The sequence below is a fragment of the Cariama cristata genome, unplaced genomic scaffold, assembly GCF_000690535.1.
Source record: "Cariama cristata isolate BGI_N322 unplaced genomic scaffold, ASM69053v1 scaffold6734, whole genome shotgun sequence".
In the NCBI taxonomy this organism is placed as follows: Eukaryota; Metazoa; Chordata; class Aves; order Cariamiformes; family Cariamidae; genus Cariama; species Cariama cristata.
Genome location: NW_009613428.1, coordinates 9,587 through 31,382, shown reverse-complemented (window position 1 = coordinate 31,382; position 21,796 = coordinate 9,587). Strand labels below are relative to the sequence as shown.

The following is a 21,796-nucleotide window of genomic DNA, read 5'->3' as shown; positions in this document are numbered from 1 at the left end:
ACCGTTAGATCAAGGCATTCATAAAATACCACAGCTTCAGGAAAGCACCTTCCTTAGGACCCTCATGCTTGAATTCATACAACGTTCTCCCCATCCTCCTTTGCGTTGCAGCCGCAGGACGTCATTTCTGTCCTCCCCTGGTGTGAGGTCATCAGGACAGTTGCCCAGAGCCGGCTGGATGGAGCCAAGGTCACCCCAGTTGAGGTCTTCTGTCTAAACTGGAACCACCCTCTCGGTTTCTCACTAGCACCAGCTCTGATAAAACCCCTACGCGGCCTTTTTCAGCTGGGTCGGAGCAGGAGAGGAACTCACCCAAAAAAACATCTGTCTTCAGCGTGTGCGGTGGGAGGGAAAGGGCTGGCGTGTTCCTCTAGATCTAGAGCCAGCACTTTTGGAGTAAGAGATGCTGAACTCAGCGAAATACCTAGAAGAACATGAGGAAGGAGGGAATCCATTCTGCAAAGCCCAAACTTTCTCCGTACCAATCTGCTGCCGCCAGAAAAGCTCTCAATGGAGGAACTGGACATACAGGAAGACAGTGACTCCAGCAAACACGGGAAAGGCAGCGGCCTCAAACTGACGAGCATATAGGTACCCTGTGATTTTGGATGTCGCAAAGGGTCCTTCTCACACGAAGGCTCATGCACCCACGGCAACGGAGATCTCCGGATGCATCTCATCCTTGTCATCACAAACAAATAAGTAAATTAAATCAGACGCAGATAAGATAGGTTCCACCTTTCCCTCTCCACTTTATACCAAACACTTCAGAATTGCTAGGAATGGTAAAGAATAAAAGACAACTTCAGAAGAAAAACAAAGTTCCAAGAATCATCACAACTCAGATTTTTATTCAACAGTGAAGTTGAAGGGAAATATTATTTCTTCCCTTCAGGGCAAATGTTCCAAATGGAAATTAAGTAAAAATATTGTCCCCCAAAAGTACTCACAATGAAATTAGTTTTCATTAAATATATTTGTTTGGCAAAATAAAATAAAAAAAATCAGAACCCGTACAAAAAAAATCCCTTGCAAATTTCTAACACTGTAGCAATGACAACAATGTAAACCTGGATGTTTGGCAGTTGTAATTCATTTGTGGAAATTACTGTTGAACTTTGGACCAAGAAAATAAAAATCACTTCGAATAGCAACAAGCCAATTTTAGAGGCAACTGAGGCTTAGGGAAGGCTACAGGGACGGGACACACTGGTGGCTTCATACACAGTTCGGGCGAGTGATCTGCTAGTGTGGGGCGATTTAAGAGCTGGGAGGAAAAGAAGTTAAAAGCTGTTGCAGCATTGCAGCGTATGGTACAGCAAAAACCTGCAGACTTTCCATTCTGGGAGCCGATCGGTTGGGTGAAGGCTGGTGGTAAGAGCCGAGATGACAGTGGAAAGAATAATGACAGTGACGAGTGGTGCAAGCACTGGGAAGCAGTTAACGATTTTCGTCATTGCATTGGATTCAGTTGTGAGCAGACTCTTGGGAGTGTCTGGGGACATCTTCTGCTTACAGTAGCTGCTTCTGCTCCCTACCTCCCTCCTCCTTCCAGTTAAAGCCTCTGCCCTGCCAGGTGGGTTTCACCGGCATGCAGTTTGACAACATCGTCCTTTAGTTAAGAATGTCTATTCCAGTATTAAAAATGTAAAAAAAGTCCTCGGGAGGGTGCTTCTTAGTGGTAGTCTTTGCCTTAAGCAAGGCCAACGGCCTGCAATTACAAATTAATTAAAGCAATGTGGATTTGGATGAGCAATGGGGAAGATGGGAATGGGGAAGGAAGGGATGCAGGGAACAGGGAGGAATGCAAGTGTTTCTACACCCCTCCCCAAAGCCAAAATCCAAGGTGCACAAGTGGGTTTCTCTTTTCCCTCACACTCTTCTTTTTTTTTTTTTAATATCTCTCCAGTTATAATATTTCCAGTTTCGAAGCAAGTTTCTGTGGCCGCCTCAGTTACAGTCATAAACAAAGTCGTAGTTGCTGGGCTCCTTTGGGATAGGTGGGGGAGCATCTGGAATCTGTATGTTTTCCAAGTCAAGGAGGCGCAGCTTTATCTCCATGCTGAGCAGCGTGTCTAAGTCGTTCCGCGTTAGATCACTCAACATATCCTTCCCAAGGAGGGCGTTCAGCCCGTCGGTCCATACACAATACTGCACAGGAAAAAGACAAAAACTACCATCAATGGACTTTCCGTACCCAAACTGTTTGTCTGGCCTGGCCCTCTACAGTTATTGCTCCCACAGGGACTTACAAAGAGACCTAAAGTGAGGTTGATTCATTTTACTAGCTCGTATCGTGAAGAAGGCATGTTCCACTGAGCTGCTCGGAAAATGGAAAAACAATTCCCTAAAAATAGGAAGAAATGACAGGATTGAGTTGTTTGACAATCTCTTCCAAACTTCTTGTGGAATATTCTTCAGTAGTTACGGGAGAAAGAACAACTTAGGACAATGAACCTCTGGAGATCATCTCCTTCTACCCCTCTTTTTCTCTTTCCCCAGTACTTACAGAAAAAGGCTGATTATCTTACACCAAACTTTTAATTCCAAGACAGCTAAGTTAGGTGAACTGAATCCCACCCAAAATCCTTCTCGACTCTTTGTGTGAGAAATCCTGTACCCGCTATCTAGTTTTACCGTGGCTTGCTTTCCTATAGATTAAGTGGTACCGATTGACCTACACAAAGACAGGCTCTCACTTACATAGCTATGCCTACTTTACCACTATTTTACACGAAATAACATACTGTGAAAACTACAGAGTCAGTCAATGCCGCGTCCTTCATGAAAATTAAATGCCAAGCTACTCGGTGTAATTCTAAATGCCGCAAATGCTGAACTAGCCTCTCAAATCCTTTCCTTACTGTTAACTTTTTCTAATAGCAGATGCCATCTTCCCCAACAGCTGACAGCTTGTGATAAACATGGGTTGAATAACCGTTTTAAATAAGCAACAAACCCAAGGGAGACTGGTGATCTAAGTCACTTGCATTTATTACTACAAGCCATTTATTCAACTATGAACAGAAGTACTCAAATGCTATCATCTAAAAATAAAGATTTCAATCATGAACTTGTGTCCTAGTTTGCAGGAGAAAATTAAATCAACCGTAACTGCATTTTTATCTTACAAATACTTCTGCTGGATTTCATGCCAAAAAATGGATTTTAAATTTAGCTGACCATTTGCTACATGATACTGCCAAGTTTAAAGATAGCCATGGCTGACTTCATCCTACAGCAGAAATGAGGATTATTTTTAAGGGAGAGAGAGAAAACCCCCTCTTGGGTACGTCTCCATCCAGAAAAAGGGCATATTTTTAAAACAGGATGGTTAACACACTTCAACATCCAAAGTGAAATCTGACCCATTTAAGTCAGTAACAAAACAGTAGCAGAGCTAGGCTTTCACCCAGGGTGTCGTTAAGCCAAGCTGCAGCTTTACTATGAGATTAGCTATATGGAAAAGACTTTTGGGTTCAGGCTGTCCTGCTAACAAGTACTAAATAAACAACTTAGCTCGCCTGTTCTAGGCTGTCAAAGTGTGTCACTGAAGACTTTTACAGCATGCAATTTTTGTGGGGTGCATGCAGATCATCAGGAAGAGAAAGAATCTATCCTAGAAATGTAATTATTTTTGAGCAGACCATAATTTTTTATGATCGACTTGAAATCTTTCTTTGGAAAAGTTTTCCCAGCATTCACTATGAGGAAAGGAACAGAAAGGCAAAAGGCTCCGCTCAGGTTACAGAAGCGCAGAGTATCCATTCAACAGATGCAGCCCCTGACGTAAATCATCCATCACCTGCTCATCGAGTACGGCCAGCGCTCTCTCTGGGGAGGAATCCCAGCGAGCCAGAAAGCAGAACCGCAGTTCACTCCTCCTCCAGATCTAAGTCATTCAGGGCCCACAGAAACCAAATTCTGGCCACAATTCAGATGAGTGCAATGGCCTGGAAAAGGGGCTTCCTCTCTAATCTCCATACTGGCAAGTGCATCTAATTAAACCCCCGTACATTTTGAGCAGAGAGAAATCCTAATGAGATGGTGGAAAAACAGAGGTATTCATTCAGAAGCTTTTTTCTTTTTAATACGCAAAAGAGACTAAAAGCCACTGAAAAATTAATTTACTACAGATTCATTTTCATAAAACTCCAATGAAACCTAATTATAGCCTCTCTCATCAGTTTCTCTGTCAAAAATCAAGGATAAGATTAATCCACCTTTTTGCTATGTAGCTGAAACCAGCTATTAGTATTTAAATGAAAAACAAATACGATGGAGTGATCTCACAGTGCTGACTCCGCTGGCTATCAGTAAGCTCCAACAGATGGCTAAGGGTATTGCCAAATTTAAGTGTGCAAGAATGAGGTCCAAATCTCAATGATATTGGTTCAGTAATGAGATTTTATTAAAAGAAATACCTGGGGGTCAAGTCAGACAACCAGAAAGGTTGAGCCGGCTCCATCCATCTGGATGCAGCCCGGAGCAACCTGGTCTGAGCTCACCACTGACCTGCTTTGAGCAGGACGTCGAACTAGGGACACCTCCAAGGCCCCTTACAACCTGAATCATCCTAATTCAATTTTGGTTTTAGGACACACTCAGCTCCCACGTTCAAAGCTCACTCTACAATCATGAACACTGCAGAAGTACTTGAAAAAACCCTGCAAGTCTGACCTGAAATTGTCATGTACTGACATCATTCCTGGTGCCTTCACACAAAGCTTTCCAAATCTTGAGATGTCACCCACCAAACCCACAAACCAAGCTGACAACGCTGCTAAACTAGCACTTCTATTGACAAGCATCCCAGCAACTTTGACAAAGAGTCATGGGCTTCATAACATGCTACTTGCAGTTCCTTGTGGGTGCTTCCTCTGAACACTTGTACTTCTTCCTTTAGTTACAACTCACCCTTCTGTAGGCCATGGGAAAGCACAGAGGAAGCGAGATGCCATTTTGAAAACATTCACTTGGGAACCATCAAGTAGCCGCAGGGACTGCTGCCTCTGGCTGGTTTTTTTTGAACATACTACTTTTGTTTCAAAGAAGCTGCACAAGATCAAAACGATAACTAAGGATAATGGGTGTGTTAACATAATCACGAGCAATTGGGTTAGTGCAGCTCACAATGCTACTGCCCGCAGTGGGGTGTGGTCGCAGTTGTTGAACATTTAGACCATTAAAATAGACTTGTAGCCATAGGTTGTATTTCAAATACAAGCGGCTGAAAAAATTGTCGATTTTCATGACCATTTGCTCTCATGAGCTAACACAGACCAGACTTCAGTTTCAGGAGAATTTTATCAGAAAGCATCTAACATACGTCCAGTTCAGAGGATGAAGACAATCATGCTTTGCTTAGACCTACAGCTCTAACGGTACATTACGCCTGGGATCCTATTGCTACTTTCTCTTAGATCAAAACTGGCCAGCAAATATTTCTCTGGAATGAACATACTTGAAAATGACATTCAAATATTAATCCCCAGGAAAAACCTCAAATGAGCGTAACTTAATTTCCTCTCCTAAAATCAACATTTATTTAAAGATTTTAATCCAGAATTACAAACGCTGAAGCTGTGTAACTAAATACTCTTCACTTGTAACGCAATTTCATGCACTTTAATAACGCTACGGTATAACGCAGCTTGATGCAATCTTCTATGTTTCATCATCTTAACACACTGTCCTGACCTGAGATCAAATGTGATACCACAAAGTAAGTGTGCAAATGGAACACCAACTCTTGCTGCTTTAGAAATAAGAAGGAAAAACTTTATTCCTCCTTTATTTTTTAATACAGTGCATTCTGCTAAATCTTTACCGGGAAATTCTTTGAGAGAAAGACATCCAATGCTTGCACATAATTAGGCAAATTAGTTCCATCGCCTTCCAAAAGGCAACGATGTTGTCTATCTCCTGGTGTTTTCAAGTAAGACAAAGAAGCAGGGAGGAGGCCGTCATCCTGCTTTGCTATTGGTATTTACACTGTCTTCATACATGTGAGACCCACTGCAAAACCAGCCCCTGTGGAGATGCAGTAGAGAGGACCTTCTATCATCACCTGCCATGAATGGTCTGAAGCAATGTGAAACTAAGAATAAATGGATGTGCTATTCTGGAGAACACAGGGCTTTGGCTAAAATTGAGACCCAACAATGGTGTAACACACCCCGATTATGTTGGCATCATCAAGATGAGCTGAGGATGGCAGTGAATCTTTAAGAGCTTGGCTGTATAAATCTTTGGTGTCAAACTGAAGTGAACACAGAGCAAAAATCCTCTAGGGTAGACCAGACCAGGAGAAATCTTTACAACACCAGGAACTGGTGAGTAAGGTCTGTGGAAACTGTGAGGTCTGCCCAAGCTCTCTTCTTTCTCTTGCTTATGGTTCACATTTCAGTAGGGCTTAGAAATACTGATCTTGAACTTGGACCCCCACGTGCTCTATGATGTACAAAGCAGGTTCCTTCTGTGGCTCAGGATATGCATGAAAGTTGCAGAAAGTCTTGCTCCCATACTGATCCCTCTGCTTTCAGTTTGTTGTGAGACATGACACAGGTTTAGATGGACCTGCACTCTGTGTCAGAATGATCATCCTTATGTTCTTACAAAGCTGGCTGCTGCCATAAAGCAACTAAGAGGGCTCCAAGGAAGTTTCTGTACTCTGAACTTGACTCACCTCATGCTTGTCCGGAGCAATGAAATTCAACTGGCCGCTCGAGTCATACAATATAGAGAAGGCAAGCTCTAGCACCTCCTGGAACAATACAAACAAACACATATTAATGCTGCATGAGAGAGGCATGAATACATTCAGGTCTGTCTTTCCTTCCTACCACTTATTCCCCAAAACAAGTGGAAAAATAGGTTATGGGACTCTCCCGCCTGGCCAAAGCCACAGCAGTCCCAGACCTGTGCACCAGACTGGCACAGCAAGAACCCCACCACAGATGCTTCGGCCAAAACAAACTGACCTCCCCCCTCCCAGTGCTGACTGTAGCTCACTTGGTCATGGATCACTTTAGCATTTGAGTTTAGGTTTGAGCTAGGCAACGGCGAGCACCAAAATCAATATAACCCATCCATAATAGTACACTTGCAACAAACTCTTCATGAAGACCCACCGTTTTTTTCAACTTGTACAGATGAAACTTGCAAAGTTCTGCAAGGTTTGATTCCTTGTGTCGAAAATCTTGCCAGGACAGTTAATCTCCTGATATATACTTCCACGCTTTTCACTGCTGGAAATCTATTAAATTATTCATTCTCCAGACGTTCCTATCATTTTGTCTCTACTTGAACCAGAATCAGCAGCCTCAGTCAAACTGAACTATCTGGGTTACTTAGTCATAAAGACCCAAATGAATCTTGGGAAAGGAAAAAATTATCTTCTTTTTCCTCCTCAGCATTGAAGCTGGAATTTCAAAGGTGCCAAAGGGAATTCATTAAGCATTGATCTTTCCTGAAAGTCACCTGGACCTGGGTTCCTACAGGGAAACCCAACCAATCTGAATAAATAACGAACTTCCACTGGCCAGCAGCGAGCACGTAAAGGTGTTGTGTTATCACGGTTACTGCACACACCGCTACAAGCACCGTTACAAGGAGTTCACAACTTGTAAGCCAGCTGATACAGATATAACAACTTTGTGGGAAAAAAGACTCGGCTATAGAGGTGAGTGCTGACTTGTAACTACGTCGATCTATATCCTATGTGCTGCTCTTTTCACCTCTTGGCTTCCTGAGCCCCCCCAATACTGATCGACTTTGCTGACTCTCAGCCGACAACAGTCCCTACATGGCCAGCAGCGACAAGAGCACGGCGTCTTAGATTTGCTACACTGAGTTTTAAAACGGAAGAATTGACTGCGGGGACTGTAGCATATACATTGCTCTAGATTTCTGCCCCTGATCTCCTGGTCTTAAACAGCCGTAGGTCTTTGGATTTCAGTAAGGGTTATTTCATTTTTGAACTTGTGTGATGAAGAGCTGAGTTTGATTTGTAAAAGTTGCAACCCTTATGGATAATCTTGGATGATCAGAGATCAGGCTTCTCAGGGGAAATGCTCTTGGTTTCCTTGAGTTTAGTTATTAGATCCAACTTGCTGTACTGCCAGGCACAGGAGACAAATCTGCGTTAAATTCCCAAGGGAGCTGCAGAGACGAATAGTGCTGGTGCACTTGGCAAACGGCTCACGCAGCCTTTTTGTGTTTTAGGCATGTCTCTCAGCCACACCTTATTAAGAGTGGTGTCCCTCTTTACAGAAACAAATTTATCTCTGCCCACACAAACCTGGCATTATCTCCTCACGGAGGGTTATAAATTACTGACAGAACATGCCAAGTCATGCAACTGAGGTTGTGAAATAAAATGTTATCATTGCAAAAAGGGCTTGTACTGCTCTGCTACGGTGTTCCTGAATTTCATGAAGGTCAACAACAATCCCATAGGCCTGGCCCCTGAAAATTTGTCCTTTGGGAAATTCCAAGGGATTGAAGTTTTTGTTCATCTCAAAGAAAGGAAAAGGAGTAAAAACCCCTGCCCAAAAGAGGAACATCCCAGGGAACCATGAGTTGCAGTCAGGCAGAGAATGAGAAAGCTAAATTTAGGGCATGACGCTTCCCTTTATTGGGGAAAATGGGAGTTTGGCAGCCCTGGTTCCAGTTTGGCTTCTTCGCTGCCTGCTCCGGAGACTAAAAGCTCAGGAATTACAGCTTCCAGGGGCCAGCATCTCCATCATCCGACGTGCAGCAAACTGTCCCTGCCCTTCCCTGGATGCCTGAACAGCACTGGGACCCACGACCTGCCTCTCTTTTGAGCTTCACTGAAAATAAGGAACAAAGACTCTGAACCTGCTGGTCGGACACTTCCCACTCCGGGGTTTCAAAGCTGTTGCAGGTGGTACGAGGGGAAAGTTGCTCCTCCATGCCCAGAGCTTCTCTCTCCCCCCAACTCCCCGCTGGCCCCTCACGTGGGTCAGACACAAGGTATTTTTGATGAACAGGTATTTTGGGTGCCTAGGGCTGAGCGATCCCACGAAGGTGGAATGACCTCGCTACTCTCTGCCTGCTCTGTCATCAACAGCCTCAAAATGCCCGTGTCTTTGCCGAAGGCTGAGACCACAGCCATGTTAAATTTGCTTCCCAGAGCCAGAAGATCCCGCCCAGAGCACTATCTATACATGCAGGGGCAGGGAACTTGTTCAACCAACGTGAAATAAAAGAGAAGAAAAGCTGCATTCAACAGGGAAGCGAGCAGAACCATTTCTGCTGACGAAAAAGGCACCGAGCCTGAAGCCTGCCACATCAGCAAATAAAGGGTGATGGAAAAACACTCGGAAATACATGGCAACGTTGTTTTCCAAATTCTTCTCTCATGCTTTTTTTTCTTGAAGGCTGCAAAATCTAATATATTTCATTTCCTTGAAATTCATTAATATTACTCGAGAGTCAGAAATGAGGACTTTAAAATTAAACCTAATTTAAAAACACAAGTAAGATGAACAACAATGGATTCAGGTCTGGTCCTATCAAGTCGTTCCAGCTTCATATGCATGCAAATTCCTATTCAGTTTAACTCTTATTTATTTCTAAATGGTCCCGCTGGAAGAATAATGGCCATGTGCTGGCAAATGAAGAGACGCTGAAGCCTCTGTCATGGACATTCTGCCAATTCCAGCTACGTTCATAACAGAGGCATTCTGCCAATCAATTTACTTTTCTGCCAATGAATAAGCATCACGGTGGTCGTTATAAATGTACAAAGAAAGCACAGGATGAAAAGGTCTCTTAAAAAACATATCATCTATTGTGAAATTTCAGGAAGTGAAAGGTTTCATACACCAAACTCAGCCAAATTGCATTCTGTGTCTGGCGGCTTCTTCTTTTTTTTCTTTTTTTTTATTTTTAATTTTCATGTCATTATCCACATTAACTCGGCACTCCGCAAACAATGATACGTTATTCTTATGATGTCGGTTAAGTAGTTGCAGTATTGCACATGACAGTTTGATCGCGATGACAACTAATTTCACAAATGCTGTGATTCCCAGGGGAAAAAACAAGGAGTCAAGGAAGCAAAAAAACCAAGTCAAACCATCAAAAACCCCACACCACACCAGAAATAGTAAAACCATCAAAATTGTTATGGCTCCGGCCCCAAAAGGAATGCTCCAGCCACAGATGCAGCCATGCTACCCATCAACTCCTGATCTTCACATTCTCAGCCAGAAGTTTTACGCCAGTCCAAAGCAATTTTACCTGAGGAAATGGGGTGATGCCGAAAGCTGAGGACAAACTGATCTGCAGCATCGCTATTTAGCATTAAAAAATACTATCTAGACATTACTGATGCATAAAGATGACACATTTCCATCACTGCCACCCACTGCTTTCCATCTTCCTATCTTTCCTTTTTGTGCGGACATATGAGTGCTAAGACAAGGAAGTGCTAAAAATACTTCACATCCATCATATAAACGCCCCAGCCAAACGCTGTCGACGGTTCAGCTGTAACATGAGGTGGGAGCTGTATGCAATCTATCGTCTGTAAGTGTGTGTTAGTGCCCCGATTCAGAAAATCAACACGGAAAAATACTCCTGGAATTTTTTTTTTTTCCTCGCTTGGATTGACTTTTTCATTTCCAACCATGTAAAGCCAATGCTGAAAGGAGATGATGGTATCCTGAGAGACTTAAAGCAACACATGTATATGAGAAACAAATGCAAGGAATACTCAAGATGCTTTGTGCATCTGCGTGTAGTTAAGGAAAGAAAAGTTGCAGCTATGAAGCTGCAACCGTTGTGTGATGTAGTTCATTTCCTATGGTTCCCATCAAAACTGCTTTTTCCTGTATTTATTTGAACACTAAATGCACGCATTTTATTTTCAAAGTGTTGAAGCAGGAACCCTTAACTTCACTATTTTGTCCATCAAAATCTCTTCTTTGTCGGACCCAAAATTTCTCAGTTTGAGGTAACTAGAAATTCTGATTCAAATCCTCTGATCTGGTTTCTAGATCTCAGGGCGCAGTTCTAGGTCAGACTGAACATCATTAGAGTCTCACTCCTCCTCCTAAGGTTGGACAGCATGACCCGATAGAAAACTTAAGGACATAAACTTATGGGAATATATACAACATAGTATGAAGATCTTCACGATTAAAGATGTCAGACTTTGCTAGTAACTCAATTTCTTCTTGCTGTGGTGGCCATTCCTACCAACAAAAACTCTGCAAGATTCTGGCACGGTACAATTTGAGTCCTACTGTCAGTTTACAGTTCTTGATCTGAAACTCCAAAAGATAGCATAAATCTAACTTAAGCTGACCATGTCTCCTACACATTTTTTCCCAAATGCACTGCTGAACACATCCTTATACACCTCATTAATTGCCCAGCATTTACCTTAAATCCTTTTGTTGGCAGCTGTGTTTCTACCTGACTGGACCTGAAGATACCATCAGCTGGACATTAATTCCAATTTTGGCATATGCCAGTGTTCATTGAACATGAGCTCATCAGAGAATACAGCTGGAACAAACTAGTTATTTATCAGAGACGAGACAGGAGTAGGTACCAACCGTCACTGCTAGTCTGCTCTCTAGCAGCAGTCAAAACTGCTTTGCTTTAGAGGCAGAAGACATCGCTAGTAAAGACTATCCTAATGTGCTCTGGGCACATCACAACGCTCATCTGCCAGGAAACCTGAGGAGAGGAGGGTAGGCTGTCCCAATAATTTAACTCAAACGGTCCGAGGTGAAAACAAAGTGTGCGTGCATACACAGAAAGGTGGCAGGCTGGAAGGAAGAATACCTGTCTTAGTTCAGGGAAGGTCGAGTTGACAAGCTTTGTGTTCTGCAGGGTGCGTGTTCATAACAATTTGAGAACCGTACCTTGTTTTGTTTAAGAGCTCCTTTCTCCTTCATGTGAGGGCAGTCTTTCCCAGTCACAACAGCTTTTATATCTGCCACTGGCACTGCGTTAAAAAGCAACAAAAGCAAAAACCAGAAAATTAGTTATAACCAAGGTGTGTAAAAGCTACAGAGTCTAAAAGAGGCAAGACTAATGTGTTAAAATTGCCACTGCCTTTGCCATTTCCAGCCCGTTGTAGGAAAGAAAATTGGAAAAAACCCAACTAAAATAGGAATCAGCGAGTCTTGACAAAATTTCAGGCATCTGGATAGAAATCTGAGCATGCTTTTTCTTGCTTGTTGAGACTACTTCGGGTAAGAGTGTTTCATATCGATGCGTACCTGTGTCTGGACAGTTTTTGTGTGTACCCATGCACCTAGAAAACATACACTGTTTTCTGCCTTACTAATGTATTTTGCCTGCCCTGTTGTTGCTCTTTCCTAGGCATCTGGGTGAAGTCTCTGCTGGACAGAGGATGCTGGGCAAGTTGGACCCTACCTCCCTCAATGCTGTTGTCCTTCTCTTAATGCCTGTATGAATTTTTCAAATAATTTTTTATCTCATTCCCATCAGCAGCTTAGTCTCTTTCTGGTACTAACAGGAATAAGGACTACTAAGGTTTATTAAAGCAATTGGGATGGATTGTTATATGTGACATGATCAGAAATCATGGGGGGCGGGGGGGGGAAGGTTAAAAAAAAAAATATTGGAAGCTGCTGCCACTCAGACTTACTCACAGAGTGAGGTCACTAAAACATAAAGATAAATTTCTCCGAGTTTCAAGTGGAAGTCGATTTTCTAACGGTAATTACATTACGGAGAATCTATATGCTCCACAATACAATATGGTCAGTGAATGACAGTTTCTACAATCCATAAATAATCCATTATCCTTGTGGCTGCGGAAAAGCATCATATATACAGAACAGCATAGTTCTCAATAGTTCATAGACCTCAATAGTTCAAAATTAGTCTACCCAAAGTTGTATCCAAACTATCCAAAACAGTTCAAAATAAGTCTATCCAAGGAACACTAGAATATTTCTGGAAAATGTTCTCTAAAATTCCCAGTTTGGCCTGACGTGTTTCAAACAATAGTGCCACTTTATAATCTTGTACCTTGCAGTATTGTCAACTCTGTTTAATTAAACTCTAATGTGGGTGGCTCTGTGGTAAATCTCGTCTCCTTCATGGCCTGAAAACCTGAGATACTGCTGAAACAACCATATCTTTCTGAAACTGCACCAGTATCTGCTCTGCCAGCACGCACGCACAGGGAACATGTGGGCCAGGGGTGTCTAAAGTAGGAGCCTTCTGTCCCCATGGGATCCTGACGTTCCCGAGTAGGCTGAAGAGCCTATGGAAAACGCAAATACAAGATGAAGTTTGCAGGCAGGGTCAGGGGTTTGAGCGTGGAAGAGTGCTCAAAGCAAACAGATCTGGGAGCTGCTGGTCTCATAACTGCGCCTGCAGTTCAAGTGTGACCTTCATTCTCCTTCTGTCATTCTGATGCTGCCGTAACATTCAAGGGCTATTTCTCTTAAGCCTCATCCGGAAAAACAGCCTCTTCCAGTGCCAATGCAGCAATGCGAGCCCCTGTCCTACATTCTGCCAAGACTGCAGTAAGAGCGTGAAACATCCTTGAGGCAATCTGTAAGGCAATGAAAACAAGGGAACGTGACAGCAAACTGCCAGGGCTCCAGTATCTGACAGGCTTTTCCTCTTGTCTGCGTCTGGGAGCCCTTAGAAAATTTGAAAGGTGCTGCCTGGAGATAGGCTAAGGGAGCAGAAAAGAGAAACAATTCTTCGCTTTACTAATATACAGGACAGTTTAAATCATTGATTTTCTTCTTTCTCAATTTTCAGGCTGGAAAAATTTCCAGCTTTTGAAAAATTAGTCCTTCTGCCATTCCATGAAAGAAATGGAGCTACCAACTGAAATACTTGTACAAGCGTGTCCAATTTGATAATGCCAAGAATGGCATTTATTACTAATGGAGGTTCAGAAAAGAACAAAAAGAAACGATTCCTTATTCAACGCTTGATTTCTTGAAGTCACTTTCTGGTAACAGAACTACACTGGTCATTACTTCCGTTATCATAAAAAAACTTTCCCAGGACTGCAGGTTAAACCTCTACAACTCATGCTGAAGGACAAAGGAGAAATTATCACAAGAGTACGATTTTTCTGAAGGGCTCCAAAATTACTTTTATCCATTAAAAAAATCTCAATAAATCCCCTGGTAGGAGTTGTCACAGAGGTTCATCCTCTCCTAGTCGGGTACACAGCAACAGTGAGGTCGTCTCAATACTGTTCACAGTCATCTTTAAGTCTGCTCCCCACGATAACAAAAAGGACCTTTGCCTGCCACGGATTTCTCCTCCAGTCACCAGGCTGTTTGCCACAGAAGAAACATCTGTCCCTGCGGGTAGGAAGTGTTTCTGAACATGCCCAAGTATTTTTATTTGACATCTGCACTTAGATACATAATGAAAATAAATTGTGTTCCTCCCGGTGAAAGGCAGAACATTTCCAAGCTGAATGAAATTATAAACTCACTGGGAAGCTGAGCTCAGCCCTCATACACACGGGAGAGCAGCGTTTGAACGCAGGAGGAAACGTCCCCTGCTCTCTATCTCCGTAAACAGAGCTGTTGATAAAGTCCTGTGTTAAGAGAAACCTACACAAGTTACAAAGAGGAACTAGCATAAAAGAAGCAAAAGTAGCACAATCTTTGTGCATGACTTACATTTATCTTGCAAGGAATCATGAGGGACTTCTCCCTGGGGACTTTCTTCCAAGTCTCCGTAGTGCAAGACCTTGTGATTAGGTGAAAGTCGACAATACCAAAATTTGTCTGTGAAAATAAACGCATAAAACACGGTCAGTAACAAGTCTTCATCAGCATTATCCATGGCATAGGAGAAAGTTTACTCAAACGAGGCACTACAGGGAAGGACTGTCTCTTTTCTTTCAGAAGAAGGAACATGTATGGGGTGTATGGAAAGTAGGGCAGGGATTTTGATTAAATGAAGCTAGCATTAATCTACCATTTTTTAATTGACTTAGTCACTGGGTCCAAAAACAAATACTAGCAAGAAACAACTGACTTAGTTTTACATATTATATACCCTCATGGACAGAAGACTGGCAAAGTAACGACTGCTTTGAGTGGATAACTTTAACGTACCCACAAAAGCTTCAGTTTTAGCACCCACTATGTGAAAACTAAGCCCTGCCAGCTGTCTTGTGTGGGACACCCAAAATCTGATACATTCGAAATGTCCCATACTTTATGAAAATTATGACTCATGTCTTTTTATAGACATGGGAGAATGCCCCCATATTTATGGAGGGACTGGACAAAACAAACACGCAAAGATTTAAAAAGCAGACGTTAACTCCCTTGTCCTGCAGATAACTCGGCGCTTTGCATGATCACAAATACACGTGTGACCATGCAGTCACACTCCAGTTTGCATTTTAGCCCTTCCTAGGAGATGTATATTTACATCTCCTGCCAACTCCAGCTTCACAGGATATAATTCCCCTTAACAATATTTGTTAAAATCTGCTCCTGCAAAGAGCATCACCTTTGCAGAGCCAGGCCACCACGCTGTCTGGCGTGCAAGGCTGGTGCTTGCCACTTCCCCTTCTGAAATGGCAAGAACGAGGTTACCCTTCCTTGTCAGAGCACTTTCCATTTAATAAATAGATCACATAGTGTTAAGCTGTCAAAAATACAACCTTGTTACATCCAAGCCATAAATCTCCAAAGGCTCAGAGCAAGGCTGGATGTTAAAATGCCAGCGGCGGGGGCAGAGGGCTTCTCTGGCTCTGGGCTTCTCTCACTGTCGGCAGTGCTGATGCTGTGCCAAGCAGCAGCCCAAGGGTCAATTTAGGGGAAATGTAAGCATTGACACAGCCCCGCGGTGCTGCCATCGCCGGGAGTGAACGGAGCCACAGTTCGGATAAAACGTCGGAGGAGCTGTAGAATAACCAGAGCCAGCACACGTGAGCTCGTTTGGGGTATGAGCAAAGGAAGGACTTCTTGGCCCTGTCCGTAAAATATTGGCTTCATGGGCTCAATTTCACTTCAACACTTCAAGACATGGTTTAGTGGACAGGGTGGCATCAGGTATACAGTTGGACTTGATGTTCTTTGAGGTCTCTCCCAACCATAATGATTCTATGATTCTATGATTCTGTAATTTCTTTCTGAAGGACACTCTTCAGTCCCTCGGCCAGCCATTTAAAATGTAATGCAATAAACCACAAGGAAATGTAACCCAGCTTTGAATGGCAAAAGCGGGCTTCCACATGCCCTTTTAAGTTTCTTTGTCATGGTGTGTAGAAATATTTGGGGGAAAAAACCCCACATACTTCAAACCACTTTCTGAGTGTGCAGCCCCTTCTACAGAAAGGTTTCAAAAGACCTCACACACCACTGGCAAAGGCTCAAAATGGCAATGGGAGAGATTCTGGTTATCTGCTTCACAGGCATGCACAACACTGAAAGATTTATGGTAGAGAGCCAACGATTATGATTTTGTGACGCATACAAAAAGAGCTGCTGAACTACAAGCATCCCTGGACTGTAAGCAGCACATACAATGCTGCAGAGCATGGGGTCAAGGGGAAAACCCCACTTGCAAAGCTTTTGTAGGGACTGGAAACGAGAGCAAGCAGGAGCCTCCATTCAGCAGACTCATCTGAAGAGCACACACTGAATCAACCCGTCAAACAGTTTGTGTCTCTCAGAAGGATGGGTGTGAAACTTATCTAGATTCGTCCCTTTTACAGGGCACTCTACCAGAATCATATCAAAACCTGATGCTTAAAAAATACATCCCGTTGAATCTGATGGTAGACCATCATGCCCCTTGCCTACCTAAAGAAGAGCCTCTAGTAACCGTAGCAGGAGGCTTTCATGTCTAGCTTTAACTGTCACCTCACTGTTTATTAGGCTGTACAAAGGAGTATACCTTTTGAACTCTAAGATTAAACCAACAAGTTTTTCCTAATAAAAGACAACATGGTCTCATTACCTTCTCAACGACCTGGTCAGGAAGATGGTGTAACCGGCAAAAATTACCATGAATTCATTTCAATTTAGCACAAATGGGGCTGGTGCTGTTAGCAAGGCTTTGAAAAAGCTTGGCCCTTTAACCTCCCAGGGGTTACGGTGTTTTGGTAACCTTGGTCCTGTTTCCATGCCCTGCACTTCTAATAAAAGAGGGAAAAACTCCTCAGTGAAAATATCTTTCTTTGTTTTTAGGCAGGGGTGGTTTTATGGGAAGAAACCCTAGCTCTGAAGGCTCGTGGAGCCTTTCACAGCAATTCCCCATAACCCAAGGTTAATTAAAGAACTAATAGCCACAGACTGTAGCTTGAAGCATGTGCAGCCCAGTTCTCCTGTGGGCTCCCTAATAACTGCCGTTGTGCCACAGCCTTGCTGTCAAGGGGAAAACCCTTAACGGGAACCTACAGATGGAACTAATGAGGTTCCCTCAGCCGCTAAATGACTGCACCAGCCAGGCTGAGGAGGGCGATGAGCACCTCAGGGATGGCAAGTAACCCTTGCTTCTACAAACACCTCAGCCTTACCAGCCGGGGTGGGTTTTTTTCAGTTGTACCTGATGTTACGAACAGTTTAGCCGACAATATCCCACTTATGTGAGATCTCAGTGCCTTGGAGGGGAACAGGATCCATGTTATTCTACTGTAGTGCAGGTGCTGAACACCATTTTATTGGAAAAGCAGTGTATAAAGTCACGCTGCAGTCAAAAATTATATGAAATTGCTTCCACTGACAAAAAGGGTAAAGAAATCTTAATTACAGAAGAGCACATGGGAAGCGGCCAGCATTCACTTTCAGTTCTAAATTGATAAACAAACAAACAAAAAAAGCAGAAGAAAAAGCTTTTTTCTCTGAGCAACCTGATCTAGTTGGAGATGTCCCTGCTCACCGCAGGGGGGTTGGACTAGATGACCTCTAAAGGTCCCTTCCAGCCCAAATGGTTCTATGATGAGAAAGTGGTGTTTATAAAACAAAGAAAAACTACTGTCCAAACTCTCCAGAGCTCTTAAACCCAAGCCTGCAGAGCTGAAGTGCCACAAGAGGCTTTAAGGGCAGGACCGCCATTTCTCAACAGACCCTGTACTCCACAGCTGGCAGATCCCGGTGTACGCGCACAGCTGGAGGGGGGCAACTGTCTGAGTTTGGTTTGGTTTTAGGCCCAGTCTAATGAATTTGCCCCAAAGCCTAAGTTCCTTCTATGGGCTACAACTCTGTAAAACCCCTCCTCAGAGCAAGCAGCTGCAGGGAGGGCAGTCGCTAACAACGGAGTCTTTGGAGGTGATGTGGGCTTGTGATTTCACCACAATCTTTGGACACTACGTCGTTTCCACTTTCCGGTGAGTCCTTATGTCTTTCAGCTCACTGACCACTGCAACCAAATTAAGGCGCTACAGATTCTTCTTTGGGAAACAGAATTAATCATTCCGTTTTAACCTGAAACAGTTTCAAACAAATTGTTCTGATTTTCAGATAATTGCTAGGGCAGACAGTGGGTTAAAATATTTCGCAGTACATTGTTAAAGATTACAGATGAGGTCAAAAAAAAAAAAAAATCCCAAATAATAAAATCAGCTACAATTTGGCTAGAAGAGTAATATTCAAAACTGTGACCAAACCGTAGGGCACGGAACATTTTGCTGATGGGCTACAGAGTGCTTGGCCATTCACATAGTGTGTTTCCAAGTGCATTAATGCCCAATGACTCATATGCCCTTAACAATGCTATCCCAGGTAAAGAAGGGCTGTGGTTAGTACAGAAGTGCTCTGTAGTTAGAATCTGGGGAGAAAATCGTTCAGATATGCACGGACAAAAGTCTGAAAGCATACATTTTATCCCAAGATTAAGTTCCAGACTACTAAAGAAGTTTTTTGTTCAAAGAAAACCTTCATCATGGATTTAGCAACAGGAACACGCTTTTAAATAGATCAGTGGAAACATACATATTTGTGTAGATTTCAGATATATGTACGTGGACTCATCTTTTTTCTTTCATTGCGTTGTCTTCCTCTAATACAACTGCAGTGACACATTTTCACTCCAACTGGTCTTAACTGCTTAGATGAAAGCCAGCAAGCGTTGCAAATGACTGGGGAGTAACTGACCTGTGGCAATGCTGGAGGCGTATTTGGTTAACCTGTTCCTCTCAGCAAGTCACGCACTCACAGAATATTATTTTTTAAGGGACTATGGAGGGTGGGATGGAGTAGCAGTAGCAGAGAGGCTTGGCAGAAAAAAGAAAGTGTGTGCTCTTGTTCAGAAGTGTGAGTTACTTATCCTAGCAAGAGATGGAAAACTTGCCTTCACTTAATTTGTTTGTTTTAATTGAAGCTTTCTCTTTCCAGGTTACTTCCATGGTGCCTTGTGTTTTTAATTTAATGGTGTGTATCACCAGGCTTTCCTTCCCTTCCAAAAATTACTGTTCAAGAAATCTCTTTGTTGGCTGCAAAACCACTTCAATAACATGCAATTTCTCTATAATCTTTATAAAGCTAAAAGGGGAATTTATTTCCAGGAGTGCACCCAGCAACATAAACTACAAATGTACTGGATGACAGCATCAGAAGTATCCATTATCCCCAATAAAATGCCTTTATCTGCTACTTAGCTCTACTGGAAATAATAACTTTTGGGGTTGTAAAGTACTTTGCAGGCTTTCGCTTTAGTCTTCTCCCCTTCCTTTTAGGAATTAACTAAGGAAGGAGAAAGCTGAAGAGGTCTATCTGTCAGCTGACGTCCATGGTCCAGGAACAAAGCGGGGATTTGCAAGAGCTTCACGGTCTGCTGTTGAACAATGACTAGAAGGGCTGGCTAGATTTCACTGTTTCATTTCCAACTGATTAAGAATGCTTAGTAAAAACAGGAGTTAGTGCTGCAGTTCTCCTATGAAATCTTGCAAGGGAAAGGCCACGTAATCTTTGAAAGAGCTAAGGATCTTGCTGGGACAGCAATCACATTTCTGAATTTCGGCTACGGAGAGATCCTGCTGTTACAATAATCCTGTGCTGACAAAAGGCAGAGATCTGACTACAGATACCTCACAGCTTAATCTTCAGCATCCCCCCAGTGAATCACCTGTTGGATTGGAGGCTTTCCAATGCCAAGTATATATGAAAGTGTTTCACCTCTTCTCAAAAGGCAGTGAGGCTGTAAACTCCCTGCTCATTTTTTTCTAAGTCAATTTTTTCAACTTACTGTGACTAACCATGTGTGTCCTACCACATGTTCAAACAACAGTCTTAACAGAAGTTTGCTCTGAAGTTTTTATCACGGGATAATGCCTGTTAATTATTTTTTAAATGGGCAATTTAATGCTTCAGCTTCTCCTGTGTAGGGCACGTTCAGGTTCTTCTTGTACAATCTGTAGATCTGCAATGTTTGTTCCAGGATTGTCTCAAGGGAAAAAAAAGAATCATAGCAGAGGTAGAAGCAGCAGTATACGCACTAAAGTAAAACACCTACCTGATCTTAATAACTCTTAGAAGTAGGTTGCCACATAAGAGGCAACCGTGATGCCTTTAAGGGCCCTGGTAATGCCCTGTGGCAAGTGAATTCAGGCGGGGGAGCGGGCAGGTGCCGGGGCTCCTGAACCCCCCGGTAGCACAGGGCACAGGTACACGGAGGTGGGTTGGGGGAGAGGAGATGAGGAGGTGGGGTAAGGCTAACAGAAAACACACTCAGGAGTTCAGGACTTGTACAATTTTTTATCAGGACATTCAGAGGAATTGTCTGAAAGCTTGACTGTCCCGATGTTTAGTATCACTAGCTAAACCTCTGGTCCTCCCTTCACTTCATCTCTTAGTTCTTGACATCATGACAGCCTTGGTCTTACAGCTTGCTCTGCCTGGGGTACAGGAGACCCTGAGGGAGAAAGGCTGATTTCAAGACAGCTGCTTCGGCTTTGTGCCAGATGCCACTGTTTGCCATTTGGACCGTGTCAGGCACTGTACATACCTAAAAAAGGATCCCAGTCGAATGGCTTATACACCAAACACACTTGTGTTTACAAACCACACCTTGCCTCTCCATTAGATTGCTCAGTGTTAGATCTACTGAGTTCAGTCCTGGTGGCCTCATGCACCATCATCTTCTGTAATGGTCGTGTCCTCTCCCTCCCTCCCAGGGAGACAACTGACACTTCTGTTCCAGGGAATATGGAGAGTCTGACAGAGAGCACACACAACTCTTAAGGGCACGCGGAAACATGCCCTTCTAAATGGGCTTGTATCTGACAAAACCCAACATATTTCAGAGAGGATCAAGGTCTTTGAGACATGGTCGCTTGTTTTATTTATTTCCAAAGAATCGTTAATTTTTTTGGCCCTGTATAAATATGACATCAAAGCAATTAACCTGGTGCCCTATACAATTCATGGTACAGAGCAACTTTCTCAACTGTGGGCCAGAAGATTACGTCAATTTTTTTTTAATACTTTTTTTAACTTCAACTCCACTCATACAAGTTGCAGCAATTTATACTCCCTAAGGCTTTTGATCCTATAAATCATGAACTAACAACAGTTAAAGATAAAATAAACAATCTATCTTCCTATTGGAGATCTGCCAAATGAAGATCGTTTGCCACAAACCCTCCTCCTGCCCTAGAATTTCAGTCATTTGGATTAAGGCTCTGAGAGGAATAAAATAAACAACCCTCACTACTGACAGCCAAACCAAACTATGCATTACTTAACTACTTTCACTCCATGAATATGCTGCTGAAGGGAAAGCACGTATCATGGCTTCCTACGAAGCCTGTATAGAAAGTCTCAGTGGAATACTAATGCTCTTTCCC

The 21,796-nt window shown here is 43.0% G+C and overlaps 1 protein-coding gene across 1 annotated transcript in view; it reads right to left on the bottom strand.

Moving 5' to 3' along the window:
• Positions 1 to 829: 829 nt before the first annotated feature.
• Positions 830 to 21,796, bottom strand: part of ELMO1 (engulfment and cell motility 1) — a 27,960-nt gene continuing 6,993 nt past the window's right edge. Inside the window, exons 3-6 of the mRNA XM_009699012.1 lie at positions 14,673 to 14,780; positions 11,904 to 11,986; positions 6,689 to 6,766; positions 830 to 2,151 (exon numbers count right to left, since the gene is read on the bottom strand). Of these exons, the coding sequence (XP_009697314.1) occupies positions 1,951 to 2,151; positions 6,689 to 6,766; positions 11,904 to 11,986; positions 14,673 to 14,780 (470 nt within the window). The 3' untranslated portion in view covers positions 830 to 1,950. The remainder of the gene's footprint in view (positions 2,152 to 6,688; positions 6,767 to 11,903; positions 11,987 to 14,672; positions 14,781 to 21,796) is intronic.